The 27721-nt window shown below is 41.9% G+C and overlaps 1 protein-coding gene and 2 long non-coding RNA genes across 5 annotated transcripts in view; 2 read left to right on the forward strand and 1 right to left on the reverse strand.

Moving 5' to 3' along the window:
* LOC105018377 (solute carrier organic anion transporter family member 5A1) overlaps positions 1-15044 on the reverse strand; it is a 27463-nt gene extending 12419 nt beyond the window's left edge. Inside the window, exons 1-5 of one of the 3 annotated variants that reach the window (XM_029118284.2) lie at positions 14812-15044; positions 14285-14383; positions 3758-3890; positions 3193-3419; positions 1681-1845 (exon numbers count right to left, since the gene is read on the reverse strand). In XM_029118284.2, coding sequence (XP_028974117.1) covers positions 1681-1845; positions 3193-3419; positions 3758-3890; positions 14285-14383; positions 14812-14818 — 631 coding nt within the window. In that variant the 5' untranslated portion in view covers positions 14819-15044. Of the gene's footprint in view, positions 1-1680; positions 1846-3192; positions 3420-3757; positions 3891-12964; positions 14384-14811 lie in introns of those variants that run through there. The other 2 variants (XM_029118286.2, XM_010883749.4) reach the window with 2 other exon arrangements.
* LOC109615632 overlaps positions 15045-27721 on the forward strand; it is a 21542-nt gene continuing 8865 nt past the window's right edge. The window contains exon 1 of the long non-coding RNA XR_002196630.3: positions 15045-15151. This is a non-coding gene — a long non-coding RNA (uncharacterized LOC109615632). The remainder of the gene's footprint in view (positions 15152-27721) is intronic.
* Positions 23598-25386, forward strand: LOC109615631. Its single transcript, XR_002196629.2, has 3 exons — positions 23598-23716; positions 24067-24140; positions 24809-25386. It is a non-coding gene; the product is annotated as an uncharacterized LOC109615631 (long non-coding RNA).

Consider the following 27721-nt stretch of genomic DNA (forward strand, 5'->3'; position numbering starts at 1 on the left):
ATGGTAGCCTTTGTTACTTTGGTCCCAGCTCTCTGCAGGTCATTCACTAGGTCCCCCCGTGTGGTTCTGGGATTTTTGCTCACCGTTCTTGTGATCATTTTGACCCCACAGGGTGAGATCTTGCGTGGAGCCCAGGAACGAGGGAGATTATCAGTGGTCTTGTATGTCTTCCATTTTCTTATAATTGCTCCCACAGTTGATTTCCTCACACCAAGCTGCTTACCTATTGCAGATTCAGTCTTCCCAGCCTGACACCAGAAACAATTTTGTTTCTGGTGGCCTTTGACAGCTCTTTGGTCTTGGCCATAGTGAAGTTTGGAGTGTGACTGTTTGAGGTTGTGGACAGGTGTCTTTTATACTGATTAAGTTCAAACAGGTGCCTTTAATACAGGTAACGAGTGGAGGACAGAGGAGCCTCTTAAAGAAGAAGTTACAGGTCTGTGAGAGCCATAAATCTTGCTTGTTTGTAGGTGACCAAATACTTATTTTACCGAGGAATTTACCAATTAATTCATAATAAATCCTACAATGTGATTTTCTGGATATTTTTTTCTCATTTGGTCTCTCATAGTTGAAGTGTAATTATGATGAAAATTACAGGCCTCTCTCATCTTTTTAAGTGGGAGAACTTGCACAATTGGTGGCTGACTAAATACTTTTTTGCCCCACTGTACCATCACTAAGAGATGCCTGGACACATGGCTAAGCTGTGGTAAATTGCCAATATACCAGAAAGCCCGGACATGCCATATTGCTTTACCAACACAATTACAGCCGTAACAAGTGATGCGATACCCGTGCTATACAGCTTCTCTGAATCTTGAGTATTGACAGCCGTGGTATTTGTAAGCAATTAGTCAAAAGCGGGTGTGGTAACTTCCACACAGTTTAGCATTGAGGCTAGGAGTAAATATTCCAACGGAGCCCAGAGGTCCGTCAGAGGCTGGCGCAAATTGTCTGGGGTGGATGTTGGACGGGGCGGCATTGCTTAGTTGAACTATAGCGACTCCTTGTAGCAAATCAGATGTCTGCGAGCACAGTTGTAGTGTTTGTTCAACAGAAAATGAGCTCTCCTCGAGAAGCGTACAGTAGGTTCCAGCGAATACTTCCTGGTTTGGCAAGCAGTGTGATAAGGGCCGGAGCGGCTTGGCATGATGTACGTCGGAGGACACATGTCCCGATCTTCGACTCTTTTGAACCCGATGGAAGTTACTGCGATGAAGGAAAGGCCATTATCGTGAATTGGTCATCACGAAGAAAAGAAGAAAATAAATAGGTGAAAAATATTACATGCTGCAATTCTACATCAGAATTTTGTTCACATTCACAGCATCCAAAAAAGACCGCATTTTAGAAGAGCGGTAGGGGGTAATGTTCAGTGGTAAGTGTGGAAGCCCAGCCACAATCCATGAATAATACAAAACACTGCTCTTTAAATAAAAGGGGCACTTGGGACATGGTCAAGTACAGAGTATTAAGCTCGCTACGGCCACACTAACATTTAATCTTGTGTAATCTTAAAGCTACAGACCACTGTCAAGGAAGGGTCCCTTAGTATGGGGCTTTTGAGGAATGTGACGGCTCTAACTGACCTCTTTGGTTAAACTGCTGTAAGGTTATTCAGTTTCAGAGTAGAGGTGAACATTTCCATTTAATAGTTACTGGTGTGCATTTATTAACCTGTGTAGATGCTGGCGCTGGACGCCGGGATGCCGAACTGCGACTCGATGAACTTGGGGATGAAGGTGATGAAGGCGGTGACGATGGCACTCTCTGCCGTGTAGGACAGGCTCACAAACAGGAAGGTGACATTACTCAGGATCCTCACGGCAGCCTTAGGCAGCTCTACGCAGAGAGAGGGAGAAAGGGAGATAAATATAGATGGAAACAACATAACACGTTAGCAAAATCAGCATCACAGGCCAGGGTTGAGCGATGTCTGGAGTGACACATTGTCCCATCAACCTGTCCAGATGGGTTTGTACATTTATTTATTTTTTATAATTGTTTTTCTGGGGCCGGGGGTTATTGGGGTTTTATTAAAAGTGCTGCTTGCGGGGGTTTATGCTCACCGCACAATTCAATCAAAGACACTAATTAACACCTCGACAATATTAGACTTATTTGGGTAGAAGTGAAACGTTTCATTTCATCAAATCGAGGACTGACAAGGAAATGTAGCCTAGGCGTTGGGAGTTCATAGGCCAACAAGTCCCATTTAAAACCATAAGCCACACAGAGTGTCTGATGCGCTGTGTCCATGATGAGCTGAAATTAGAGAGCAGGGGGGAAAAACACATTCATTCTAGAATCTACACAGTTCTGTTGCATTACATTCATTGGGTCTAACTACCACATACAACATGTGTTGACCCCGTAGGAAAGTCAGATAGTGAATAGACCATGTTAAATAGATTATTCACATTGTGTTGCCATCACCTTCGACCATGGCTGCTAATCACTGTCGATAGTATCATTAGAGAAACATTGATAAAGACAAGCAGAAACACACAGACCAGTAATATCACAACACTATGGTGACAGGCAGGCCAAACGGGATTACGTCAAATATAATATTCCTATCAACATTACCTTTATATGAACTACATTTCGAAACCCTTTAAAACCTTTCCACAGCTAAATATATTGTAGCTGTACAATATATTTAGCTGTGTGGGGCATCATCAAGCCACATGCTTTGCATGAACAGCCACAACAACCACCAGCATTCATGTTGGTAGCTTTTTAGTCATTTTAGTCTTTTTAATTTTTATTAGTCCACAATAACTAAGGACAACAGGTCTACTGTTGTTGGCAACGCTTTAGGATGGTGCACGTGACGGAAGCAAGAGATGGTCTAAACATGCAGGATTTCATCTTAAAAACAAAGCTGACTAAATTGTAACATATAAACAAGACTTTTAGTCATTTCAGTATTTCCTTTGAAATAATTCATATTTAGGCAACCTCCTTCCTCCCATCATGTACTGAATCAAAAAGCGCTGTCCAACTCAATTCTGGAGTTTTAGTATGCTAATAAAAACATTCTGCAAAATGAAATTAATAGTGCTACTAACATTCTAAAATAAGCATCCCAAAGTGCCCCCTGCTAGCTACGTAGTGTACTTGTTCCAAGACAGTGCACTGCACAGCGAGTAGGGCTCCATTAGGGATGTCTCTCTGTGCCAATACCTTTAATGTCCTTGCCAAAGCCCATGGACGATGTCACCGTCTTGCTCTTGCCACTGGTCTTCTCCTTGGTTATGTCGTCGTCGCTGGACACATTGTCCAGGCTGATCATTTTCCTCCTCTTCTTCTTCTTCTTCCTGTTGTTTCGGGGAGGCAGCTTCTTGGGGAAGGCGAACATGGGGAAGATGACCAGAAGCATTGCCACGGCACAGAGCAGGAAGCCACTCCACCTGAGAGAGCAGGCGGACAGACTTAGCTTATGTACGAATTTAGAAATGGTGCAGAAAGTAAACAGCAAGTCGATTTCAGCAACACCTAAGAGCATTGAACGGCAACGCGCAACTTCATCTCTGTTCAGGGCCCGTGGCTACCCTGCATCCGCAGCCCACATACTGTGTGACTGTCAGAGTGAAGTTCCATGCTGAACAATGTCATCTCCCTGAACAATGCGACAGCAAAGCGCACTCTAATCTCTTCCTAATGGTTGACAGGCCAAAAGGTACATTTATGACGTCCGTATTAAATCAATGTCATACTTTAGTGTTCTGTGAAAAGTCCAGGACGTTACCAGTTGCCAATGAAGCGGGGGTCGCTCTGGTCGATGTTGACAACCGTCTTGGGGTCGACGTAGAAGCCGATGAGAACCCCTCCAAGCAGGTAGCCTGCTGCAGGCCCCAAGGCTCCCATCACATACATGACGGCTAAATAAGGAACAGAGGCCGATGGGAGGCATCAGAACAATACAATCATGTGAATGAATAACAAATGAGTACAAAAACATTGACAATGCCTGCATCCCAAATGGCACACTATTCTCTACACAGTGCACCACTTTCAACGACAGCAGTGAACTATAAGGAATACGGTGTCAGTTGGGAAGTGGCCCTAATTTTTACCGCTTGCTAAGTGAGATGAGGTATCAAAAACCAACTGTGTGTCGAGAAAACACAGGCTAGTTCAAGTTCAAAGGTACTGTTATGCTCTGTTCCGGGACGCCATCAGGAAATCTGCATGTCTCTAACAGGACAAACCCAGTGGGGACAATCTCCAGACGAGAAGGCCACATCCGTCCAAGGTGACCGTCGCCCATAGAGGTGTGAAGTCTGATTAAACTGGATTTATTTTAATACACTGATTGTCATTGCATAGATGAAACTGACTTTAAGGAATGAGAAGTCCAACCTATTTTTGGCACTGAGCGAACACAATACAGGAATGCTGTAGAAATGTCTGCCGTTTCTTAGGATTATCAAATGTGGAGACCAAATGCTTGCTCCAGTTAATATGTTGACGCAGTCTTTGTTTCACAGAATTTTCCACCAAGGTGAAGTGATGTAAATTTACGCTACAGGGGAGTTTAAGAGATCGCCTGTCTGCTTGGATAAATAGGAGGTCATTTCTGTTTAAGGAGATCTTTAAACGATTCTACAGCTGTTCGCCACAGCTGTATATTGTCAGTCCGGTAATCTGTGCCGCTGCCCTCCTGTGGACATGTACTGCTACAGTGTGGGTTCAAATGTGGCTCGTTTCTCATTAAGTGAACTCTCTATCTTTCCCCAATATCAAATAAAGCCCCAAAATATCATTTTTTCATATAAATTAGCAATAGAGAAAAGACAAGCACTAATAACGTAAAGGCACCTGAGTGACACTGACTACCTCCCCAGACCTCCGTATTGTCAGCTGTTCAGCAAGACAACTTATTACAAAACAGATTTCTACATTAAAGATTGACCACAAATACGCCAATGTTGCTTTTCAATCATGGAAATAACTACCCCTGCAGTCTACCTGGATAAGGCAATACCGCTCAGTATGACATCATCCCATGCACCAATGGGTCTTTCCCCTGACTCACGGGCAACTAAATACGCTGAGGCCCAGATTGTGTGGACACGGGTCCCTGTCCAGAGCGTAATCCCTTCTTCTCTTTGAGCAGGATAACTATTTTGGCTTGTTTGCACCAGTTATGCAATAGGGGAGAGTGCAGACACAGCAGCAGAAGACTATGTAGAGTACAGACAGCAGAGCCCACAGGGAGGGGATGGCTTTCAGACAACATGCACATAATAGCAGACAATACTGGGCGGGACTCAACACAGTATCCAGATTGGTTTGCATTCCAAATGAGGGCCGCAAATAGGTGATAAACACAGTCATCTTGCACGCTACTTCCGTAAAAGGAGCCTTGGTCAAAAGTAGTGCTCGGTGTGTATTTTAGTACCATTCGGGAAGCACTTAAAAAGCGAGAAATGTAAGTGCAGTAATCCGAAATTGTCTAGTGACTTAAATGGGAAATATTTGTAAAGGTCTTTTCCTCATAAAAAATAATCTTAAATGTGTGCTTTCTTTTCCAGATATTTTCTGGGCAGTGTTTATTTGCTCATTAAAACACATAAAATAGGAATAAACACAAAACAGCACATACTGTTCAAATACACAAAAAAATAAAAAAAGGTATTGTGGACTATAACTTTTGCACAGTACTTTACAAAATAATCTATTATTATTTCCACAGTCTAGGAGTAAGTCTAGGCCTGCTGAAGATGTCTTAAGGCCTGCTTGAAAAGCCACACAACGGTGGTGAGGTTTCAGATCTGAGACAAAGTGTGAAAAACTAAAGAATCTGAAAACCGATGAATAGTTCTCCCTGTTTCCAAGCCCACATCAAGAAAGGGGGGTAAAAAAACTAAATATGCCTATGAATGACCTACTGTGAGAGGAAATGCTGCAGAGTCCTCAAGCATGCAGATGGTCAGGCCAGCCCATCCAGAGACAAGACTAGGACGGTACTAGGACTGTAAACACAGTCCGTTCCCATTGATCTGCTGGGCCAGGGGACAATGAAGATCAGTCGATAGCTGATTCGCATCACACACCGGTGTTCTGCAGCTGCTCGCGCCTCAATAAAGCCCAATAGCACACCCCGTTGTTAGAAATCGGCCGTTACGTATAGTGGTCAAATAATGTAGAATCTGTATCAAATCGAGGGAGAAGTTTGCTCAAGTTTATTGGAAAATTGCAGCACAGATGTCATTCGGTGAATGTTCCATTATTTTCTCACTGTAATGTTAGTTGCCAGCTAGCCTATACATTAAGGGGGTTTCTACCTAGCCAAGTTCCGATTTCCAAGCCAAATGGTCAATGTAAACATTCCTGTGGTTATCAGAGCGCAACCTACAGAGAGAATCTAAACAGAGATGTTTCTGTTGTTCTCATTATGTAGGCACATTCACTTCCAATGAAACGTACATTCATATTGTAATTGTTAATGCACAGATTCCACACCGTTTACCACCTAATGTCCCTGGCCCTCAGTTAACTCAGTTTACAAATTTGTAATCACGGCGTAGCCCCATTCAAAAATCAACACATTCTGGGTATATACAGTAGCAGTCGAAAGTCTGGACACACATACTCATTCAAGGATTTTTCATTAGGTTTACAATTTTCCACATTGTAAAAATAATAGTGAAGACATCAAAACTATGAAATGGCACATGAAATCATGTAGCAACCAAAAACTGTGTTAAATAGTTCAAAATACATGTTGTATTGTAGACTCTTGAAACTAGCAACCCTTTGACTTGATGATAGCTTGAAACACTCCGCATTCTCTCAACCAGCTTCATGAGGTTGTCACCTGAAAAGCATTTAAATTAACAGGTATGTTAAAAGTTAATTGTTGGAATTAATTTCCTTCTTAGTTAGTTAGGGTGGGTATACAGTAGTCTATATTATGACAAAAACTGCTCAAATAAGTAAAGAGAAACGACTGTTCATTACTTAAAGACTTGAAGGCAAGTCAGGCTGAAAAAAAAAATATTTTCTTCAAATGCAGTCGCTAAAACCATCAAGTGCTATGATGTAACTGGCTCTCATGAGGACCGTCACAGGAAAGGAAGACCCAGAGTTCCCTTTGATGCAGAGGATAAGTTCATTTGAGTTACCAGACTCAGAAATGTGTAATTACCTGCACCTCAGATTGCAACCCAAATAAATGCTTCACAGAGTTCAAGTCACTTTCACATCTTCACATCAACTGTTCAGAGGAGACTACGTGAATAATGCCTTTATGGTTGAATTGCTGCAAAACAACGACTGAAAGACACCAATAATAACAAAATACTTGCTTGGGCTCAGACACATGAGAAATGGTCATTAGACCAATAAATATCTGTCCTTTGGTTTGATCAGTCCAAATTGCAGATTTTTGGTTCCAACTGCCATGTCTTTGTGAGACTCAGAGTGGGTGAACGGAAGATCTCTGCATGTGTGGTTCCCACCGGGAAGCATGGAGGAGGAGGTGTGATGCTGCTTTTCTGGTAACACTGTCTGGAATGTATTTAGAAATCAAGGCACACTCAACCGGCATGGTTACGACACAGTATTGTAATACTGTGCGATACGCCATCCCATGTGGTTTGTGATTAGTGGACAGGACAGCGGACAACAGGAAAATTACCCAAAACACCTCCAGGCTGTGTAATGGTTATTTGACCAAGAAGGAAAGAGAAGGTGCTGCATCAGATGACCTGGCTTTGAAATGGTTTATAATCAGTTAGACCGCAGAGTGAAGGAAAAGCAGCCAAGTGGTTAGCATATTGGGAGTTATTGAGGCGTGAATAAGGGGTGAATAATTAAAAGAATCTAAAATATAAACGTAACTTGATTAATTTAAAACTTTTTTGGTTACTAGATTATTCCCTGTGTTATTTCATAGATTTGATGTCTTCACTATTATTCTACAATGTGGAAATAAAGAAATACCCATCAATGAGTAGGTCTGTCCAAACGTTTTACCGGTACTGGATATTCGTAGGAAGGTGTTCAAAGCCTCAACACTCCCTGATTACATGTGCTAAGGTGGATGAAAGTACATGGTTACGGTAAATGTCCTCCCGTAAGGAGGTTGTTGTGGGGTGTTCCAGGAATGTGATGCGAGCGTACGCCTGGCACACAGGCAGCACCCGGACAGGCACAATGACATGACTGAATCTCCATGGCAACCTGCTGACACAGCACTGTCTTCTTACAACTTTCCAACTGACCTGCCATCTTTCCCACGGACAGAGTGCATAGCACTACGCCCTATCTGATACAGATCTGGCTGCAAACCACAGGTGTGGTTTGACCTCACGGCCTGACAGGAGGGGCTACCCTTTAACAAATCCTCAAAATACATAATTAATAATGAATGAATGAAAATGTAAAAGCCTGTCTACCTATATTGGTGGGAATTCACAGAATCATGCATGATTAAAAAATATATATCTGGGGGGGGGGGGGGTAATAGTGCAGTCCATACATATTTTGACATTTATACAAGTTTTGTTGTTTTGACGCTGTATTCCAGCACTTCGAATATGGAATTAAACCATGACTTAATTGCAGACTTTCAGCTTTAATTTGAGGGCATTTACAACCATAAACTGTGAATCATGTAGGAATTACAGACCTTTTAACAAAGAACCCCCATTTTAGGGAATTAAAGTAATTGGACAAATTAACATAATGTTAAATAAAGTCATCATATTTATTACTTGGTTGAAAATCCTTTTCATTCGATGACTGCCTGAATTCTGCTAGCCATGGACATAACCAGATGCTGGGCAACTTTCCTGGCAATTTTCTGCTAGGTCTGTATTGTAGCCATCTTCAGTGCTCAAAACAATGACAATGAGGTTAAAGTACAGATTGTCAGCTTTAATTTGAAGCAGCAGTATTGTCCATAGACCCCCCCATTTAAGGGTAACAAATGTATTTGTACATTTGGCTTCACAGCCGTCTCTTTTGAAGTGCGCAGCATGCTTCTTAGTTTCGGTTGCTAATATAATTAAAACAAGTGAAAACCAACATGCTTCCCACTCATTCTAAAAACTAAAACAAGTTGGAAAGCGTCAATATTGCTTAGGGACTGTAGGGGGCGATGAGCTGGTAGTAGCCACAGTATTATCAAGTGGTACAAACTTGCGTCATTAATGTCACAGCCTGAAGCTGACAAATCTCGATAAGGAAACTACAGATACTGAACTTTGAGCTTGAAAAATTATTTAAAAATAAATTAATCTGAATTATCTAAAGTACCTGCTCAACCAAGTACTAAATATGATGACTTAATTTAAGAATATGTTCATTGTTCAATTACTTTTGGTTCCCCTAAAATGGGGGAGACTGTAATATGATTCACCATTTGTTAATGTCATCATCATCTTCTACCGCTTATCCGGGGCCGGGTCGCGGGGGCAGCAGTCTAAGCAGAGATGCCCAGACTTCCCTCTCCCTAGACACTTCATCCAGCTCTTCCGGGGGGACACCGAGGCATTCCCAGGCCAGCCGGGAGACATAGTCCCTCCAGCGTGTCCTAGGTCTTCCCCGGGGTCTCCTCCCGGTGGGACGGGACCGGAACACCTTCCCAGGAAGGCGTTCCGGAGGCATCCGAAAAAGATGCCCAAGCCATCTCAGCTGACCCCTCTACTCTGAGCTCCTCCCAGGTGACCTCCCAGGTGATCTCTAAGGGATCGCCCAGCCACCCTGCGGAGAAAGCTCATTTCGGCCGCCTGTATCTGGGATCTTCTCCTTTCGGTTATGACCCAAAGCTCATGACCATAGGTGAGAGTAGGAACGTAGATTGACCGGTAAATCGAGAGCTTCGCCTTGCGGCTCAGCTCTTTCTTCACTACGACAGATCAATACATCGACCGCATTACTGCAGAAACTGCACCGATCCGTCTGTCAATCTCCCGTTCCATCCTTCCCTCACTCGCGAACAAGACCCCTAGATACTTAAACTCCTCCACTTGAGGCAGGCACTCTCCACCAACCTGAAGTGGGCAAGCCACCCTTTTCCGACAGAGGACCATGGCCTCGGATTTGGAGGTACTGATTCTCATTCCCACCACTTCACACTCGGCTGCAAACCGTCCCAGTGCATGCTGAAGGTCCTGGTTTGAAGGGGCCAAAACGACAACATCATCCGCAAAGAGCAGAGACAAAATCATGTGGTCCCCAAACCTGACACCCTCCGGCCCCTGGCTGCGCCTAGAAATTCTGTCCATAAAAATTACGAACAGAACCGGCGACAAAGGGCAGCCCTGCCGGAGTCCAACATGCACTGGGAACAAGTCTGACTTACTGCCGGCAATGCGGACCAAGCTCCTGCTTCGGTCGTACAGGGACCTGACAGCCCTTAGCAAAGGACCCAGGACCCCATATTCCCAAAGAACTCTCCACAGGATGCCGCGAGGGACACAGTCGAATGCCTTCTCCAAATCCACAAAATACATGTGGATTGGTTGGGCAAACTCCCATGAACCCTCCGGCACCCCGTAGAGGGTATAGAGCTGGTCCAGTGTTCTACGGCCCGGACGAAAACCACACTGTTCTTCCTGAATCCGAGGTTCTACTATCGGCCGTATTCTCCTCTCCAGTACCCTGGCATAGACTTTCCCGGGGAGGCTGAGAAGTGTGATCCCCCCTATAGTTGGAACACACCCTCCGGTCCCCCTTCGTAAAAAGAGGGAACACCACCCCGGTCTGCCATCCCAGAGGCACTGTCCCATCATAGAGGCACTGTCATTTGTTAATGTAAGAACCTTAAAATTAAATCTGAGAGTCTGCACTTTCACCTCAAAGTCATTGTTTCTTTGCAAATTCCATGTACTGGAGTACAGGGCAAAAACAAAAGTTGCGTCACAGTCCAAATGCTTATGAACTGCACAGTATAAGGGAAATAAAAGTGCCCTCTTACAGGCCGAATACTGTATTTCTTTTCCATGCTTCTATTAACGGTGCTGAGAATCAATCTCCTATTTAGTGTAACCAAACATTAATCTTTCAGCCTCCGGGTCCCGCACACTCAGTGAATGTGGTCTGTTTCAACATGTGCATCTTTGGATAAAAAATACAAATATATAGCCTAGATGAAGATTGTGTTTCTGATTGTCAGGCCCAAAGTATGTCATATTTTGTTGGTCAATCATGTGCATTAATAAATACATTACATTACAGCAGTTGTAGCAAAACATGTCCATGTCTGGAAGCTCATACTGTGTACACTCACCTAAAGGATTATTAGGAACATCATACTAATACTGTGTTTGACCCCCTTTCGCCTTCAGAAATGCCTTAATTCTATGTGGCATTGATTCAACAAGGTGCTGAAAGCATTCTTTAGAAATGTTGGCCCAAATTGATAGGATAGCATCTTGCAGTTGATGGAGATTTGTGGGATGCACATCCAGGGCACGAAGCTCCCGTTCCACCACATCCCAAAGATGCTCTATTGGGTTGAGATCTGGTGACTGTGGGGGCCATTTCAGTACAGTGAACTCATTGTCATGTTCAAGAAACCAATTTCAAATGATTCGAGCTTTGTGACATGGTGCCTTATCCTGCTGGAAGTAGCCATCAGAGGATGGGTACATGGTGGTCATAAAGGGATGGACATGGTCAGAAACAATGCTCAGGTAGGCCGTGGCATTTAAACGATGCCCAATTGGCACTAAGGGGCCTAAAGTGTGCCAAGAAAACATCCCCCAAACCATTACACCACCACCACCAGCCTGCACAGTGGTAACAAGGCATGATGGATCCATGTTCTCATTCTGTTTACGCCAAATTCTGACTCTACCATTTGAATGTCTCAACAGAAATCGAGACTCATCAGACCAGGCAACATTCTTCCAGTCTTCAACTGTCCAATTTTGGTGAGCTTGTGCAAATTGTAGCCTCTTTTTCCTATTTGTAGTGGAGATGAGTGGTACCCGGTGGGGTCTTCTGCTGTTGTAGCCCATCCGCCTCAAGGTTGTGCGTGTTGTGGCCTCACAAATGCTTTGCTGCAGTCAAAGTTGCTCTTCTATCAGCTTGAATCGGCCCATTCTCCTTTGACCTCTAGCATCAACAAGGCATTTTCGCCCACAGGACTGCCGCATAGTGGATGTTTTTACCTTTTCACACCATTCTTTGTAAACCCTAGAAATGGTTGTGCGTGAAAATCTCAGTAACTGAGCAGACTGTGAAATACTCAGATTGGCCCGTCTGGCACCAACAACCATGCCACGCTCAAAATTGCTTAAATCACCTTTCTTTCCCATTCTGACATTCAGTTTGGATTTCAGGAGATTGTCTTGACCAGGACCACACCCCTAAATGTATTGAAGCAAATGCCATGTGATTGGTTGATTAGATAATTGGATTAATGAGAAATTGAACAGGTGTTCCTAATAATCCTTTAGGTGAGTGTATAATCATAAACTAATTTACAGTAGCCACTAATTTGAAATATACATATTCTTTAAACAAACAACTAAGGCCTTTTCTATTTGCAAAGGCAATAAATCATTCTTTTTGGAACTTTGTGAACAAGCAATAAATCTGTCTTTCTATCACACTGACTGTGGTAGCTCCTTTATAAGACCGAAAGGAAGGTCCGGATGGGCCATGTCACCTCACAACCTCGCCTTCGTTGTTCCCTGCCTATATAACACTAGCATTAAGTCACTATTGGTCACGGTACGATTAAAGCCTCTCTTTCACATTGTGGACAGTCCTCCCATAAGAATGATATTAGAGACCGTTCAAGTGCATGGACTGAATGAATGACCTTAGTCTAAGTTTAAGAGGCTAAATATATAAAGGGAAAAGAAGGCCATAAGGCCCTCTGTAAAGGACAAGGCAGATGGAAAAAGGGGTTGGCAAAGGACAGCACAATATATCATTCTTAAGTAGTATAATAAACTATTAGATTTCCACACACACATGCAAACATTCTTACCTAAGTAAAGAGAGGCATTCTCCTTCTTGACATTGTCATCCAGGTAAGTGGGTCCCAGGGTGTAGATGGGCGTCGACCCCATGCCCACCAGGATCTGAGCAATGATGAACAGGGCCACGTATAGGTTGTGTTCGTTACCCTCCTGGTCCCTGGGACAGGATGACACATCCAAAAAGTCTCTGCCGCTGCCATTGTTGATCATACACAAGCCTTCGTTGCCCCTGGAAGAGTTCACCTCTAGGATTTGGTACGGAGGGGAGATGAAGTGGGGCAACGAGAAGAGGGCCGCTCCGACGGCTATGAACACAGCCCCCACGGCTAACCAGCGGGGCCTCTGCCCTCGGCCTCCAAAGTAACTGATGAAGACCACCACCAGGAGGCTGCCTATGTCAAAGCAGCTGACCAGCAGGCCGGACTCAGAGCTCCGGAGGCTGTACCTCTTCTCGATGGTGGTGATAACACTGCTGAGGTAGCCAGACACCATCAGCGACTGGATGAATGTCAGATAGCACATGCAGAATAAAAAACAGCGGGAGTCTTCGAGAATCGCACCAATGTATTTCCTGGTGGGTAGACTCATCAGAGGCAGCCTTGAGGCGAGGAAACCTTGCCTTGTCTGGTTTTTACTCCTGGGTTTGCTAACCTGCATCTCTGTATTAAACGAACTACTCATCCCCACCACACTAGACCTGGACGGGGAATAGTTAACATTAGTCCTGGTTGGGGATTCGGGTTGAGGTTGGTTGAGGTTGACCCTCTGTGAGAGTTTGATGAATTCCGTGCTCTGGTCCTGCGTTACTGACACCTGCTGCTGCAAAGACTTGGCGGTACTTTGCTGGACAGGGTCATTCAGAGAGGGTAAACTTTGTGATTTGACATTTGTGTATGCAGGGTCCCCATTCTCATACTGACTCAATAACTCTTTATTTTCTTTAACAGGTTCTTCTGACAGTTCCATCTTTGTTGCCCTGTGGTCACCGGAAGCCATCGTGTGTTGTCGTTAAGATGGTTAAATGAACAAGTGTATTTAAAAGTCCAGTCACCGTAGTAGTTGACACAGCTTAATGCAATTTCTACATTTTTTTTCAGTAGAAAAACGTCATACTGACAGCTAGGCCCAATGAAAGAAAATATGGGCTTATGGCTTCTGCATTGGCTTATCTGTGTTGTTTTAAGCAGCACTGCCTCTCAATCTCATCAACACTTGTGTTCTGTTAGCATCCGATTCTGAGCTCGAGGCCGCTGTCGTCTGCTCTCTCACCTTCAGCTAGCTAGCTAGCTAGCTAGCTAACGCTAGCTAAATTCGCTGCAGATTCTTACCATCTCTACTTGACAGGCTTTGGAGGATGGTGGTGTTTTGAATCAAGCAGGAAGAAAATGGACTGGGGGAGATGGCATGGCGGAGTTGACATGGTCCTTCTGAAATCCCATTCAATGAACAAGAATAAATGTCACACTATGGCTTTTGTGTTTTTACCTCCCCCACTCTGACCTAGCTGTCAGTGTCATCACTGGCATATCTGTAACATTATTATTAACATAAGCTAGCTAGATATCCATGAAAACAACTGTAACAAGTAATTGATATTATTTAAAAAATTGACAATTACGTTTTGCAAAAACAAAATGCATAAAAAAGTGACTGGCTAGCAACAAACTTTACTATATTATTTATCATCCTAGACCTTTATACAACCTCTAGGGAGAGGCATTGATTTGGGAAAAATAAGCATCCCGTAGGTTAGCCTAATTACGCTGCTAGTAGCCCTGATTATAACAGCTATGCTGGCAGGCTGGTACTGTAGGTCGCGTTGAAACCTTAGCTGTAACAAATTACGCATACAAACCTGACATCAATCGATAATACTAGTAGGGCCTTGAATCTTCATTTAAAGGTCCCGTTTAAATCCCATTTCACGGCTGTTGTTATATGGTACCAGACAAAGACATCGTCATCTCGTAATCTACTGTCTGCAGCTGTACATTCTGACCCTCTCACTCACACTGAAAAGAACCGCAGTTGTTTACCACCAGCCGGGTGGTAGGCTTCTGCAACGTCCGAGTCCGCTCACTGGTTCGATTTTACTGTGGCGGAAGTGTCGTGTGGCATTGAGAAGAGATGCTCCAGCATCTACAGAGTGCTTGGGGTGAATTTGACCATAAAAACAGGAGTTCAGATCAGTCAGGGTAAGTTGTATTATGAATAGTGTCACTTTAAAATTGCGATTTTCTTGGAGATGCTACTATGTCTCTTGAATTGGTTCATGCGTGTGATAGCGGTAACGGCAGCTTTCTCTGCGTCATCGCTTTTTTCATTCCTCCATACGCATAAGAATCGAGTAGAACCTAGCCACAATAGCAGATTACTAGCTTCTCCTACTTTCGCCATCAAAATAAAAGTCTACGATTTAAAATAATGAACATGGATTTGAAACTGTGCACATTTCGACTAGATAACGGGAAGCAATGTATGAGCGCTGTTAAATAGACCTCTTTTTCAGGGAACAAAATGGCAATTCTAATGTGGATGAATTAAACATCACAATTGCATAGACTAAAATAGTATGAATAATCCCAACTGGAAAAGTGGATCTTTCAGTTCTCATACCAAGCATTTCTTTCATAGGATTTTTTTTAGATACACTTCAAATAAGGTCTGTGTTTTGTGTAGGCTTACACCACATTGCCATCTTCACAATTGTATAAATATCTACAGAACAAGTTCGTTTTTATCAATATTGGCCAAATATATGCAAATATATTTTTGTAGACCGAATTGAAGCAAATATTTTGACAAACATCACCTTGTCCTGACAAGATTTACACAGATGTCATAATGCCTAGCCAGAGTAAGGCTGAAAAAACACATGCCTTTTTGAAGCGATTCTAAAATTCCTTATGGAATAAATGAATAGTGAAATGCGGAAATAACCATTATCGCATTTTGCCGATAGACTTTATGGGGATTATATTCTACTGACAGTGTTCTAATACACATAGTGAACACATTACATATTGGACTGTACAGCCTCAGCTCAAGATTTTGTGAACATTAAAGTGGGTACTCCTTAACACTCAGAGTACAATCCTGCCTCCAACCCCATTCTGAATTCATGAATCTTGTTGCATTAGAAGCTGTATTTGTTGTCAGAATCGTGTAGGAATGCAGAGAAAAGAAAGCATCTTACAATAATGTGAATCACATAGTACATTACGAACACAATTCTAACACTTCAGCTTGCATCAGAAATAGTACAAGTTGCACCATTGCACCGCAGTGTCTGGAACAAAGTGTATTTGTTCAGTAGAGACAAAATTGGCATCACAAAATCTTCACTCTTTATGGGTTGTAATTGCCAGTGAGCAATTGATGGCGGTCCGCCAGCGTTTTGCTGTTGGCGGGCCGCAGGAAGCTAAAATGTCATACAGCCAGCGGGCCACCAGCTTTTGCCGCTTTTCTCCTGATCTCAATTTGCATAAGCTAGTTGATAGACGAGTTTCAGGAAAAGGCCTCTGTGTAACATATCTGCCATCAGCTGTGAAGCTATGGCTGCAGGAGTAGACATGAAGCAAAAAGCCAGGGCAGCATGACCTACAGCTTCAGAAAAAATAAAGAGACCAATGCACCTTTTTCTTTCCTTTCCAAAAAAGTTGAAAAGGAAGGTTTTGAGTGAGACCACTGCAAATTGGGGCCCCTAGGCAGAGACTGGTTGCGGACCCAACATTGTGTATTTTTTACCTTACTGTCTTAATCACAGACATACCAGCAACATTTTAAACATACCTTCTTTCTTTCTTTCTTGTTGAATGGAACTGCCACTTCCAAAGACACTTGCATTGCTGTCCCTTTCAGTCGAGTAAATCAATTAGTTTAAGAATAATTATCTGAAAGGTACATACCGCCTTATAAGCTACAACTACAGTGAAGCACAAAGCCTTTAGCCATTTTGTTCAAGTATACAGTTTTTTAATCATGATCAAGTGCATTCATATACCTTCCTTTTCCACTATTCTGTACCTTCCCTTCTCTGTCAGTTGGGAGGGCCACATGGAACAGACATTATTTTCTGTGTCACTACACTCTCAGAGCATTCTTGGGGAGCCAACATCGCTAATTTGTGATCAGTAGCAGTGTTGCTATAACCATCATAATCAATATTTGCGTCATTATAATCAACATGTGTGAGAACGAGATGATGGAATTGAATAAATGTCACCTCAGTCTGGTTGCCATTTGTGATGGTCCTGGTCAGGGATAGCACTTTCTTAAGTGACCCGCGGGCCAACCGCCGTTATACTGAAGGCGGCCCTTCCGCGGCCCGTCGGAGGCAAACACTATTTTCGAGCGATCTGCCGCTTGTATATATATATATTTAATATTTATGGCATGCAGTTTATCAAGAATAATGATTGATCAAACCAGACAAATTTCCATTTGGCGTTTTAATTCCACATTTCCACATTTTCAAATAATTACCAGTAAACATTATAACAAGTAATGAGGATATTTGGTACCAAAGAATGTGCAGGATACCAAATAAATTGAGGTATAACATCACATTTTCAAGCCATTTCTAACAATCGGATAAGTGGTAATAATTTAGAGTAAAGCTCTGGAGTAGAATAGACCATTATAATGGATTGCTGACCTGGGGCACAAGATTTATACTGTGCTGCAATAAGATCTGTGTCTCTTGTATCTGTGATAAACAAAACGTGACATACACTCACCTAAAGGATTATTAGGAACATCATACTAATACTGTGTTTGACCCCCTTTCGCCTTCAGAACTGCCTTAATTCTACGAGGCATTGATTCAACAAGGTGCTGAAAGCATTCTTTAGAAATGTTGGCCCATATTGATAGGATAGCATCTTGCAGTTGATGGAGATTTGTGGGATGCACATCCAGGGCACGAAGCTCCTGTTCCACCACATCCCAAAGATGCTCTATTGGGTTGAGATCTGGTGACTGTGGGGGCCATTTCAGTACAGTGAACTCATTGTCATGTTCAAGAAACCAATTTGAGATGATTCGAGCTTTGTGACATGATGCATTATCCTGCTGGAAGTAGCCATCAGAGGATGGGTACATGGTGGTCATAAAGGGATGGACATGGTCAGAAACAATGCTCAGGTAGGCCGTGGCATTTAAACAATGCCCAATTGGCACTAAGGGGCCTAAAGTGTGCCAAGAAAACATCCCCCACACCATTACACCACCACCATCAGCCTGCACAGTGGTAACAAGGCATGATGGATCCATGTTCTCATTCTGTTTACGCCAAATTCTGACTCTACCATCTGAATGTCTCAACAGAAATTGAGACTCATCAGACCAGGCAACATTCTTCAAGTCTTCAACTGTCCAATTTTGGTGAGCTTGTGCAAATTGTAGCCTCTTTTTCCTATTTGTAGTGGAGATGAGTGGTACCCGGTGGGGTCTTCTGCTGTTGTAGCCCATCCGCCTCAAGGTTGTGCGTGTTGTGGCCTCACAAATGCTTTGCCGCATACCTCGGTTTTTAAAAAGTGGTTATTTCAGTCAAAGTTGCTCTTCTATCAGCTTGAATCAGTCGGCCCATTCTCCTCTGACCTCTAGCATCAACAAGGCATTTTCGCCCACAGGACTGCCGCATACTGGATGTTTTTCCCTTTTACACCATTCTTTGTAAACCCTAGAAATGGTTGTGCGTGAAAATCTCAGTAACTGAGCAGACTGTGAAATACTCAGATCGGCCCGTCTGGCACCAACAACCATGCCACGCTCAAAATTGCTTAAATCACCTTTCTTTCACATTCTGACATTCATTTTGGATTTCAGGAGATTGTCTTGACCAGGACCACAACCCTAAATGCATTGAAGCAACTGCCATGTGATTGGTTGATTAGATAATTGCATTAATGAGAAATTGAACAGGTGTTCCTAATAATCCTTTAGGTGAGTGTATATACAGTACAAGCCAAAGGTTTGGAGACACCTTCTCATTCAATGTGTTTCTTTTATTTTCATGACTATTTACATCAGAGGTGTCAAACCGGTTCCACAGAGGGCCGAGTTTCTGCAGGTTTTTGCTCTCTCCTTGTACTTGATTGGTTAATTAGGTCACTGATTGGTTAGTTTCTACCCTCACCTGGTTGTGTAGGTATGAACTAGGAACCAATTTATAGGAAAAACCAAAAACATGCAGACACTCGGCCCTTTGTGGAACCGGTTTGACACCTGTGATTTACATTGTAGATTCTCACTGAAGGCATCAAAACTATGAATGAACACGTGGAATTAGGTACTTAACAAAAAAGTGTGAAATAACTGAAAACATGTCTTATATTCTAGTTTCTTCAAAGTAGCCACCCTTTGCTCTGATTACTGCTTTGCACACTCTTGGCATTCTCTTGATGAGCTTCAAGAGGTAGTCACCTGAAATGGTTTTCCAACAGTCTTGAAGGAGTTCCCAGAGATGTTTAGCACTTGTTGGCCCTTTTGCCTTCACTCTGCGGTCCAGCTCACCCCAAACCATCTCGATTGGGTTCAGGTCCGGTGACTGTGGAGGCCAGGTCATCTGGCGCAGCACTCCATCACTCTCCTTCTTGGTCAAATAGCCCTTACACAGCCTGGAGGTGTGTTTGGGGTCATTGTCCTGTTGAAAAATAAATGATGGTCCAACTAAACGCAAACCGGATGGGATGGCATGTCGCTACAGGATGCTGTGGTAGCCATGCTGATTCAGTATGTCTTCAATTTTGAATAAATCCCCAACAGTGTCACCAGCAAAGCACCCCCACACCATCACACCTCCTCCTCCATGCTTCACAGTGGGAACCAGGCATGTAGAATCCATCCATTCACCTTTTCTGTGTCGCACAAAGACACGACGGTTGGAACCAAAGATCTCAAATTTGGACTTATCAGACCAAAGCACAGATTTCCACTGGTCTAATGCCATTCCTTGTGTTTCTTGGCCCAAACAAATCTCTTCTGCTTGTTGCCTCTCCTTTGCAGTGGTTTCCTAGCAGCTACTTGACCATGAAGGCCTGATTCACGCAGTCTCCTCTTAACAGTTGTTCTAGAGATGTGTTTGCTGCTATAACTCTGTGTGGCATTCAGCTTGTCTCTAATCTGAGCTGCTGTTAACCTGCGATTTCTGAGGCTGGTGACTCAGATGAACTTATCCTCAGCAGCAGAGGTGACTCTTGGTCTTCTTTTCCTGGGGCGGTCCTCATGTGAGCTCTAGTTGTAGCGCTTGATGGTTTTTGCGACTGTACTTGGGGACACATTAAAAGTTTTCGCAATTTTCCAGACTGACTGACCTTCATTTGTAAAAGTAATGATGGCCACTTGTTTCTCTTTACTTAGCTGATTGGTTCTTGCCATAATAGGAATTCTAACAGTTGTCCAATAGGGCAGTCCGCTGTGTATCAACCTGACTTCTGCACAACACAAATGATGGTTGAAATTCCACTAATTTACTCTGACAAGGCACACCTGTGAAGTGAAAACCATTTCAGGTGACTACCTCATGAAGCTCATTGAGAGAACACCAAGGGTGTGCAGCGCTATCAAAAAAGCAAAGGGTGGCTACTTTGAGGAATCAAAAATATAAGACATGTTTTCAGTTATTTCACACTTTTTACAGTACATAATTCCATATGTGTTCATTCATAGTTTTGATGCCTTCAGTGAGAATCTACAATGTTAATAATCATGAAAATAAAGGAAACGCATTGAATGAGAAGGTGTGTCCAAACTTTTGGCCTGTACTGTATATACAAAAATACTGAGGTAAAAACAGTAGTAGAAGAGACCATTATAACCGCAATGCTGACCTGTGGCACAAGGATTTACAGTCATTGCCAAAAGTGTTGGCACCCCTGAAATTATTCCAGAAAATCAAGTATTTCTCACAGAAAAGTATTGCATTAACACATGTTTTGATTTACACATGTTTATTCCCCTTGTGTGTATTGGAACAAAACAAAAAAAAGAAGGAAAAAAAGCTAATTGGACATAATTCTTGGCACCCTTAACTTAATATTTGTTTGCACACCCTTTGGAAAAAATTACTGAAATCAATCGCTTCCTATAACCATCAATAAGCTTCTTACACCTCTCACCCGGAATTTTCAACCACTCTTCCTTTGCAAACTGCTCCAGGTCTCTCATATTGGAAGGGCGTCTTTTCCCAACAGCAATTTTAAGATCTCTCCACAGGTGTTCAATGGGATTTAGATCTGGACTCATTGCTGGCCACTTCAGAACTCTCCAGCGCTTTGTTGCCATCCATTTCTGTGTGCTTTTTGAAGTATGTTTGGGGTCATTGTCCTGCTGGAAGCAAACCCAGCTTTTTGACACTGGGCCCTACATTGCGACCAGAAATCCTTTGGTAATCCTCAGATTTCATGATGCCTTGCACACAGTCAAGGCACCCAGTGCCAGAGGCAGCAAAATAACCCCAAAACATCTTTGATCCTCCACTATATTTGACTGTAGGTACTGTGTTCCTGTCTTTGTAGGCCTCATTCCGTTTTCGGTAAACAGTAGAATGATGTGCATTACCAAATAGCTCAATCTTGGTCTCATCTGTCCACAAGACGTTTTCCCAGAAGGATTTTGGCTTACTCAAGTACATTTTGGCAAACTGTAGTCTTGCTTTTTTATGTCTCTGTGTCAGCAATGGGGTCCTCCTGGGTCTCCTGCCATAGCGTTTAAGTTCGTGCTGACACTGATGCACCCTGAGCCAGCAGGACAGCTTGAATTTCTTTGGAACTTGTTTGGGGCTGCTTATCCACCATCCGGACTATCCTGCGTTGTAACCTTTCGTAACTGTTTCTCTTCCGTCCACGTCCAGGGAGATTAGCTACAGTGCCATGGGTTGCAAACTTGATAATGCTGCACACTGTGGACAAAGGAACATCTAGATCTCTGGAGATGTACTTGTAACCTTGAGATTCTTGATGAACCACAATTTTGGTTCTCAAGTCCTCAGACAGTTCTCTTCTCTTTCTGTTGTCCATGCTTAGTGTGGTACACACAGACACACAATGCACAGTCTAAGTCAACTTCTCTCCTTTTTATCTGCTTTCAGGTGTGATTTTTATATTGCCCACACCTGTTACTTGCCCCAGGTGAGTTTAAAGGAGCATCACATGCTTGAAACAATCTTATTTATCCACAATTTTGAAAGGGTGCCAAGAATTTTGTCCAGCCCATTTTGGGGGTTTTGTGTGCAATTATGTCCAATTAGCTTTTTTTTCCTTCTTTTTTTTTATTTGTTCCAATACACACAAAGGGAATAAACATGTGTATAGCAAAACGTGTTAATGCAATACTTTTCTGTGAGAAATACTTGATTTTCTGGAATAATTTCAGGGGTGCCAACACTTTTGTCCATGACTGTACAAGCTATATTTAACAATTGAATAACAGTTAAGCACTGTGACGGAATGAAAAAAGCTAATGTTAAAAACAGAGTAAGTAGAATATTTGGTACCAGGTAATGTGCCATCTCCAAAATGCGCTATCTTGTCTTCCGCAAAATTGTGCGCTTTTTTTCATTGTTTAAGCATATCCGTTAAATGGCCTGTGCTGTAACCGTGCATGTTTTTTATAGTAGTTTAGAATAACTAGGGGCAGTGGCGTCGTTAGCCCTGTACGTGATCTTTTATGGATCTCAAATGGACCAAAAAATTAAAATAGCCCCTGATCTATGAATCTGTCATTCTGGTCGCGCTTTATGGCAATGTAGATGTCGCGTATTATGAACCTAGCGACGCCTCTGATTAGGGGCCTAAACTACATTCTAGAGTCGTGGAGCTTCTGAAATTAGTCGTCGCCTCTCACACGAAGTCGGCCGCGTTGGATATCATTGCGAAACATAAAAAATTCTTTAAAACAGTCCTAACCACCAAGCCTCATAACTTCAAAGCATCTGATCGCATATCTCAATTGAAATAGTTATGGCAAAACATAGCCATTTTGAATGATATGATATGTTATGATGATATAATTTCGAATATTGTCGGGATTTTTTCACACGGATCTGAGAAACATGGTAACCGAGCTTGATGAGACAGTCAACTACGTCCAAGTCGGATAACGCATCGGATCTCGCATAATCGGGTTTTCGTATGTATCCGTGAATACCTCCACCTCCTCCTCAGTTTTGACATAACACATAGGCCAAGCTTTCATGTATCTCATTTAAGCATCCATAACTACAACTTTTGCCAATTCTGGTGGCGTTCCTGTAGTAAGAACCATAGTGTAGTAAGAACCTCTGACTCATCAAGTATGAATCGTTAGGATATGATAGCACTGTTTTTTCATTGCAGCGTATTTAAGATGTGCATGCTCCTTAACTACAGAAACCAAACATGCACGGTTAATTCGCTACCTTTTTTTATTGCTGTTCATTGCGTTCATTTGCTTGTGATATTAGTTTCTGTAGACTGAATAATTTGGTAATTGTTGAAAAAAATAACACTAGAAAATGCTGGGTTGTTGAGATGACCCTGGTTTGCCGGCATTGGGTTGCTTTTCAGTATGGCAGGATTTAAAACCAGTTCTGGGTTATAAACACAGCAAGCCAAACGTCACCGCTCACATGCAGTGGCGCAATTAATTTCCCAAATGCTGGGTATTTTCTTAACTCAGTGTTGGGTCAATAATCCCGCCGCACCTCGTGGGGATTTGAGGTGACTTATTTTTCAATGGACTGAACAGGCAGAGGGACAAGACGTCGTCACCAAAAACAGGTATTTAGTTCTATCCTAAATATTTATTCAAATGTTATTCAAATGTTAGTTCTATGTGGATCCAGGAAATTGTTTATTCAACTCAGTTAGCGACCCTAGTTAGCGGTGTTAGCCCAGATTGGCAAAATCTAAGCTACAAACCGCTAATGACTAGTTAGAGTGCTGTGTTGTAAAGTTCACCATCTGTTTTTCTTCATAACCTTAACTAGCTACACTACAGTAGCTATTAGACTAGTTATCAATATTATTCCCAGTGAACTAACGCTAGTTAGGCCAGGTTATAGCTCCACCATCTCATCTAGACAATCCAGGATTATTGTTCAGTTCTCTAACCTTGTGTTTTCTCTCAGAGATTCAATGGATATTTTGGTGGAGGAAACACTCAAAGATTGGAATATGGAGTCTCGCATCACTAAATTTGAAGGTAAGATTATTATTGTCATCCTTTGTCTTTATGGGTGTAATATGCCAAACTAAACTCCAAGATGTAGCTAATTCACATCAATTGAGTTGAACTGAGATGACAGTGGGTGAACAGGGGTGCACCACCACCTCAAATTGCATCCATCTTCTATTAAATGTAATGGTTGTAGTTTCGATTGAAATGTCTAGTACTGGCTGCAGTGTTTTACTGTACACCAAGTGTAATTTGCAGATTGTAACAAATTATTAACTACAGCAGTATTATTAACTTTTCAGCCTGGGACACAAATTAGAAGAAAGAAACATTTGGGACCTCATAAAAACATGACTACTATGTGTAAAAATAAGTACATTTCATTGCCTTTATACCTAACAAATGTGCATTTTCTGCTCATCTCCTTCCTACTCAGAGATTCAGAGAAACCCATGATGTATTGCTTCAACTTGTCTATGAGCAAAGCACATTTCTCACACTAGCATATTAATGAAAAACATATCAGTTATAATTGGAATTTATCAGAGACTTTTGTACAAAAATTGTCATTCCCGACCTAGCTAGTAGGACATTCTATGGAAAGTAGTTTTCAGAACACTTTGTGTAATAGGAACTGTCTCATATATTCTGGGTTGTAGATGACTTCACTAAAATATTGTGTATTTGTCTTTCAGATATGAAATGTGACTTGCCCTGATAGTGCTGCCTCTACTTCAACTGGGATTTTCCCACACAACAATCTCTAGGGATTACACAGAATGGTCAGAAAAAGAGAAAATATCCAGTGAGTGGAAGATCTCTGTGTAGAAATGTCTTGTTGATGGCAGAGGTCATAGGAGAATGGCCAGACTGGTTTGAGCTGATAGAAAGGCAACAGTAACTCAAATAACCACTTGTTACAACCAAGGTATGCAGAAGAGCATCTCTGAAGGCACAACATACCGAGCCTTGAAGCAGATGGGCAACAGCAGCAGAAGACCACAAGAAAAAGAAAGTCGTATACAATGTACTTCTGTTCAATTGCTAGCTTTTAGTTGGAAATTCCTACTTTTATTTCTGATTGCTTAGGAATTGCTATTATTCAAGCTGTGAAATGGCAAGAGATAATGTTGTTGTGCGTCTGTGTCTGTGTGTGTGTGTCTGTGTGTGGTCATGTTCCAATGTTAGTAACTATTGAAGCCTCAGGTTGACCTTGCATACAATTATCCATACATTTATTTAGAAATTACTCATTGTTTTTTTAAGGGATAGGGAAGGGATGTGGATGTTTTACATTTAGTTGTGATTGTGTGTAAGAATTACATCAATAAATGTTTATTAATTTACTGACAATTTGACATCATTGATTGACCATATAGGTAATATTGACAATAGTCTTTTAACCTTTAAAATGCATTTTGTTAAATAGAATTTAGGATTTAAAACCACATTAACCCAGCAAGAAACAAAGAAATAACCCAAAGCTGGGTGGAAATATCTATGAATAACAATAACCCAACCAAAGAGTAGAAAACCCTAACCTGCTGGGTCAAAATAACCACATGTATGGTTAAACAAAGTAACCCAACATTTTGGGTAATTTAGCTAACACAGCAGCACTGGGTCAAAAGAACCCAGTCCTGGATATGTACTATAGAGACCCAGCTCTGGGTAGCAGAAACGACCCAAATTGGGTCAATTTTGATCCAGCATTTTTTAGAGTGGAGAAAGGTTATCAATCAAATTGATTTATAAAGCCCTTTTTACAACAGCAGTTGTCACAAAGTGCTTTACAAAGACACCCGGCCTTAAACCCCAAGGAGCAAACAACAGTAGTGTTGAATTTCAGTGACTAGGAAAAACTCCCTAAGAAGGTCGAATTTTAGGAAGAAACCTAGAGAGGACCCAGGCTCAGAGGGGTGACCAGTCCTCTTCTGGCTGTGCCGGGTGAGATATTAAGAGTCCAATTGGAATAATAAATACATTTCTCTGGGCTAAATCCAGAGTCTATTTGATTTTAGACTAGGTCAGAAGTATGACCAGGTGGACAAGGACAGGGACAGCAACCGGCCCCCCAAACCAGGTAATCCGCAGGTGTGGACCAGGACCTCAACTCCTCCTAAAATGTAAAACTGGAGGAGACTGAAAAAAAAAGTTAGTAGTGCATTCCTCATATCCCCCAGCACAATAATATAGCAGAGTAACACCTTGGAACTGAGACAGGTTAATTTGGTAACATTCAGCTGCTATTTATGTAAATCATTAAACAGTGCTATTATACTAAACAACAAGGTCCCACCATGATTGATGGAATTAAGAGCTTGGACATGAAGAATCCTTAAATGATTTGGTGATTCAAATGATCAGAATATTTTCAAAGAACTGTACCAAATTATTCAGTTCACTTTAGTGATTCGGAATGCCCATCACTACAGTACGGAAGAGGATTAGTGTCAAGCAATAATAATAAAAAATAAAACCATCTCGAGATTAAAGTCGTTACATTTTGAGAAAAAGTCGAAATACAATCTTGAGAATAAACTCATTAAATATCGAGAATAAAGTGTAATAATCCGTTTTATGGTGTCCTGGGACCCACGAAACATCGATGAATCGCGCGTAGGTGAAGCCAGCGATAACCTTGCATTTGTCCACTGGTTGTCAATTCATGTTGGACAAAACCGAGTACATCGCGCCAATTGGACTGATTTTTTTCTTCTAAAAAGACCTAGCCGCTTGCAAATTCTCTTTAAAGTTTCTATGCTAATTATAATTCTGTCATAATAAGCTAAAGTTGATAGTATTTATTTGTTACTGAAAGAAAGTCTATAATATAGCTTGACTAATTGATCCAACTCTGCCATGTCCTCTATATCAGTAGGCTATGCAATGCACACTGATCGAATGCATTATTCTCTACATTTAATTTCGACTTTTATTCTCGATATTTAATGAGTTTATTCTCAAGATTGTATTTCGACTTTTTTCTCGAAATATAACGAGTTTTTTCTCGAAACACAACGACTTTATTCTCGATATTTAATGAGTTTATTCTCAAGATTGTATTTCGATTTTTTTCTCGAAATATAACGAATTTATTCTCGATATTTAATGAGTTTATTCTCAAGATTGTATTTCGACTTTTTTTTCTCGAAATTTAACGAGAAAAAAATTATAATGACTTCAATGTCGAGATGGTTTTATTTTTTTATTATTGCTTGGCACTAATCCTCTTCCGTACTACAGGCTCAGGCTGATCTGAATAAAAGCTACCCAACATCTTTCGGGCTACTTTGGTGAGAATGATATGGGACAGACCATTTGAGTAACAGAGGGGGGTTCGGTCTAAAACAAATAATGTATTAGAAGCCATGATTTAATTTAATGATTTTGAGCAACACAATCAGATATTAAGACAACAAATAATTACAAAAAAACTATGTATTACTATATATTTTTTAATTGTATTTCAGTTTGAATTTTCATGGGGCCCATAGGTGGCTGCCTACCTTGCCTAATGGTACCGACAACCTCTGCTTTGTTTTGGCGTAGGCACAGTATTGTCCACAAAGGGACAAAGATGAGAGTCACCAACCACCAGGACAAAC

This window comes from Esox lucius, chromosome 3 (assembly GCF_011004845.1).
Source record: "Esox lucius isolate fEsoLuc1 chromosome 3, fEsoLuc1.pri, whole genome shotgun sequence".
Lineage (NCBI taxonomy): Eukaryota > Metazoa > Chordata > Actinopteri > Esociformes > Esocidae > Esox > Esox lucius.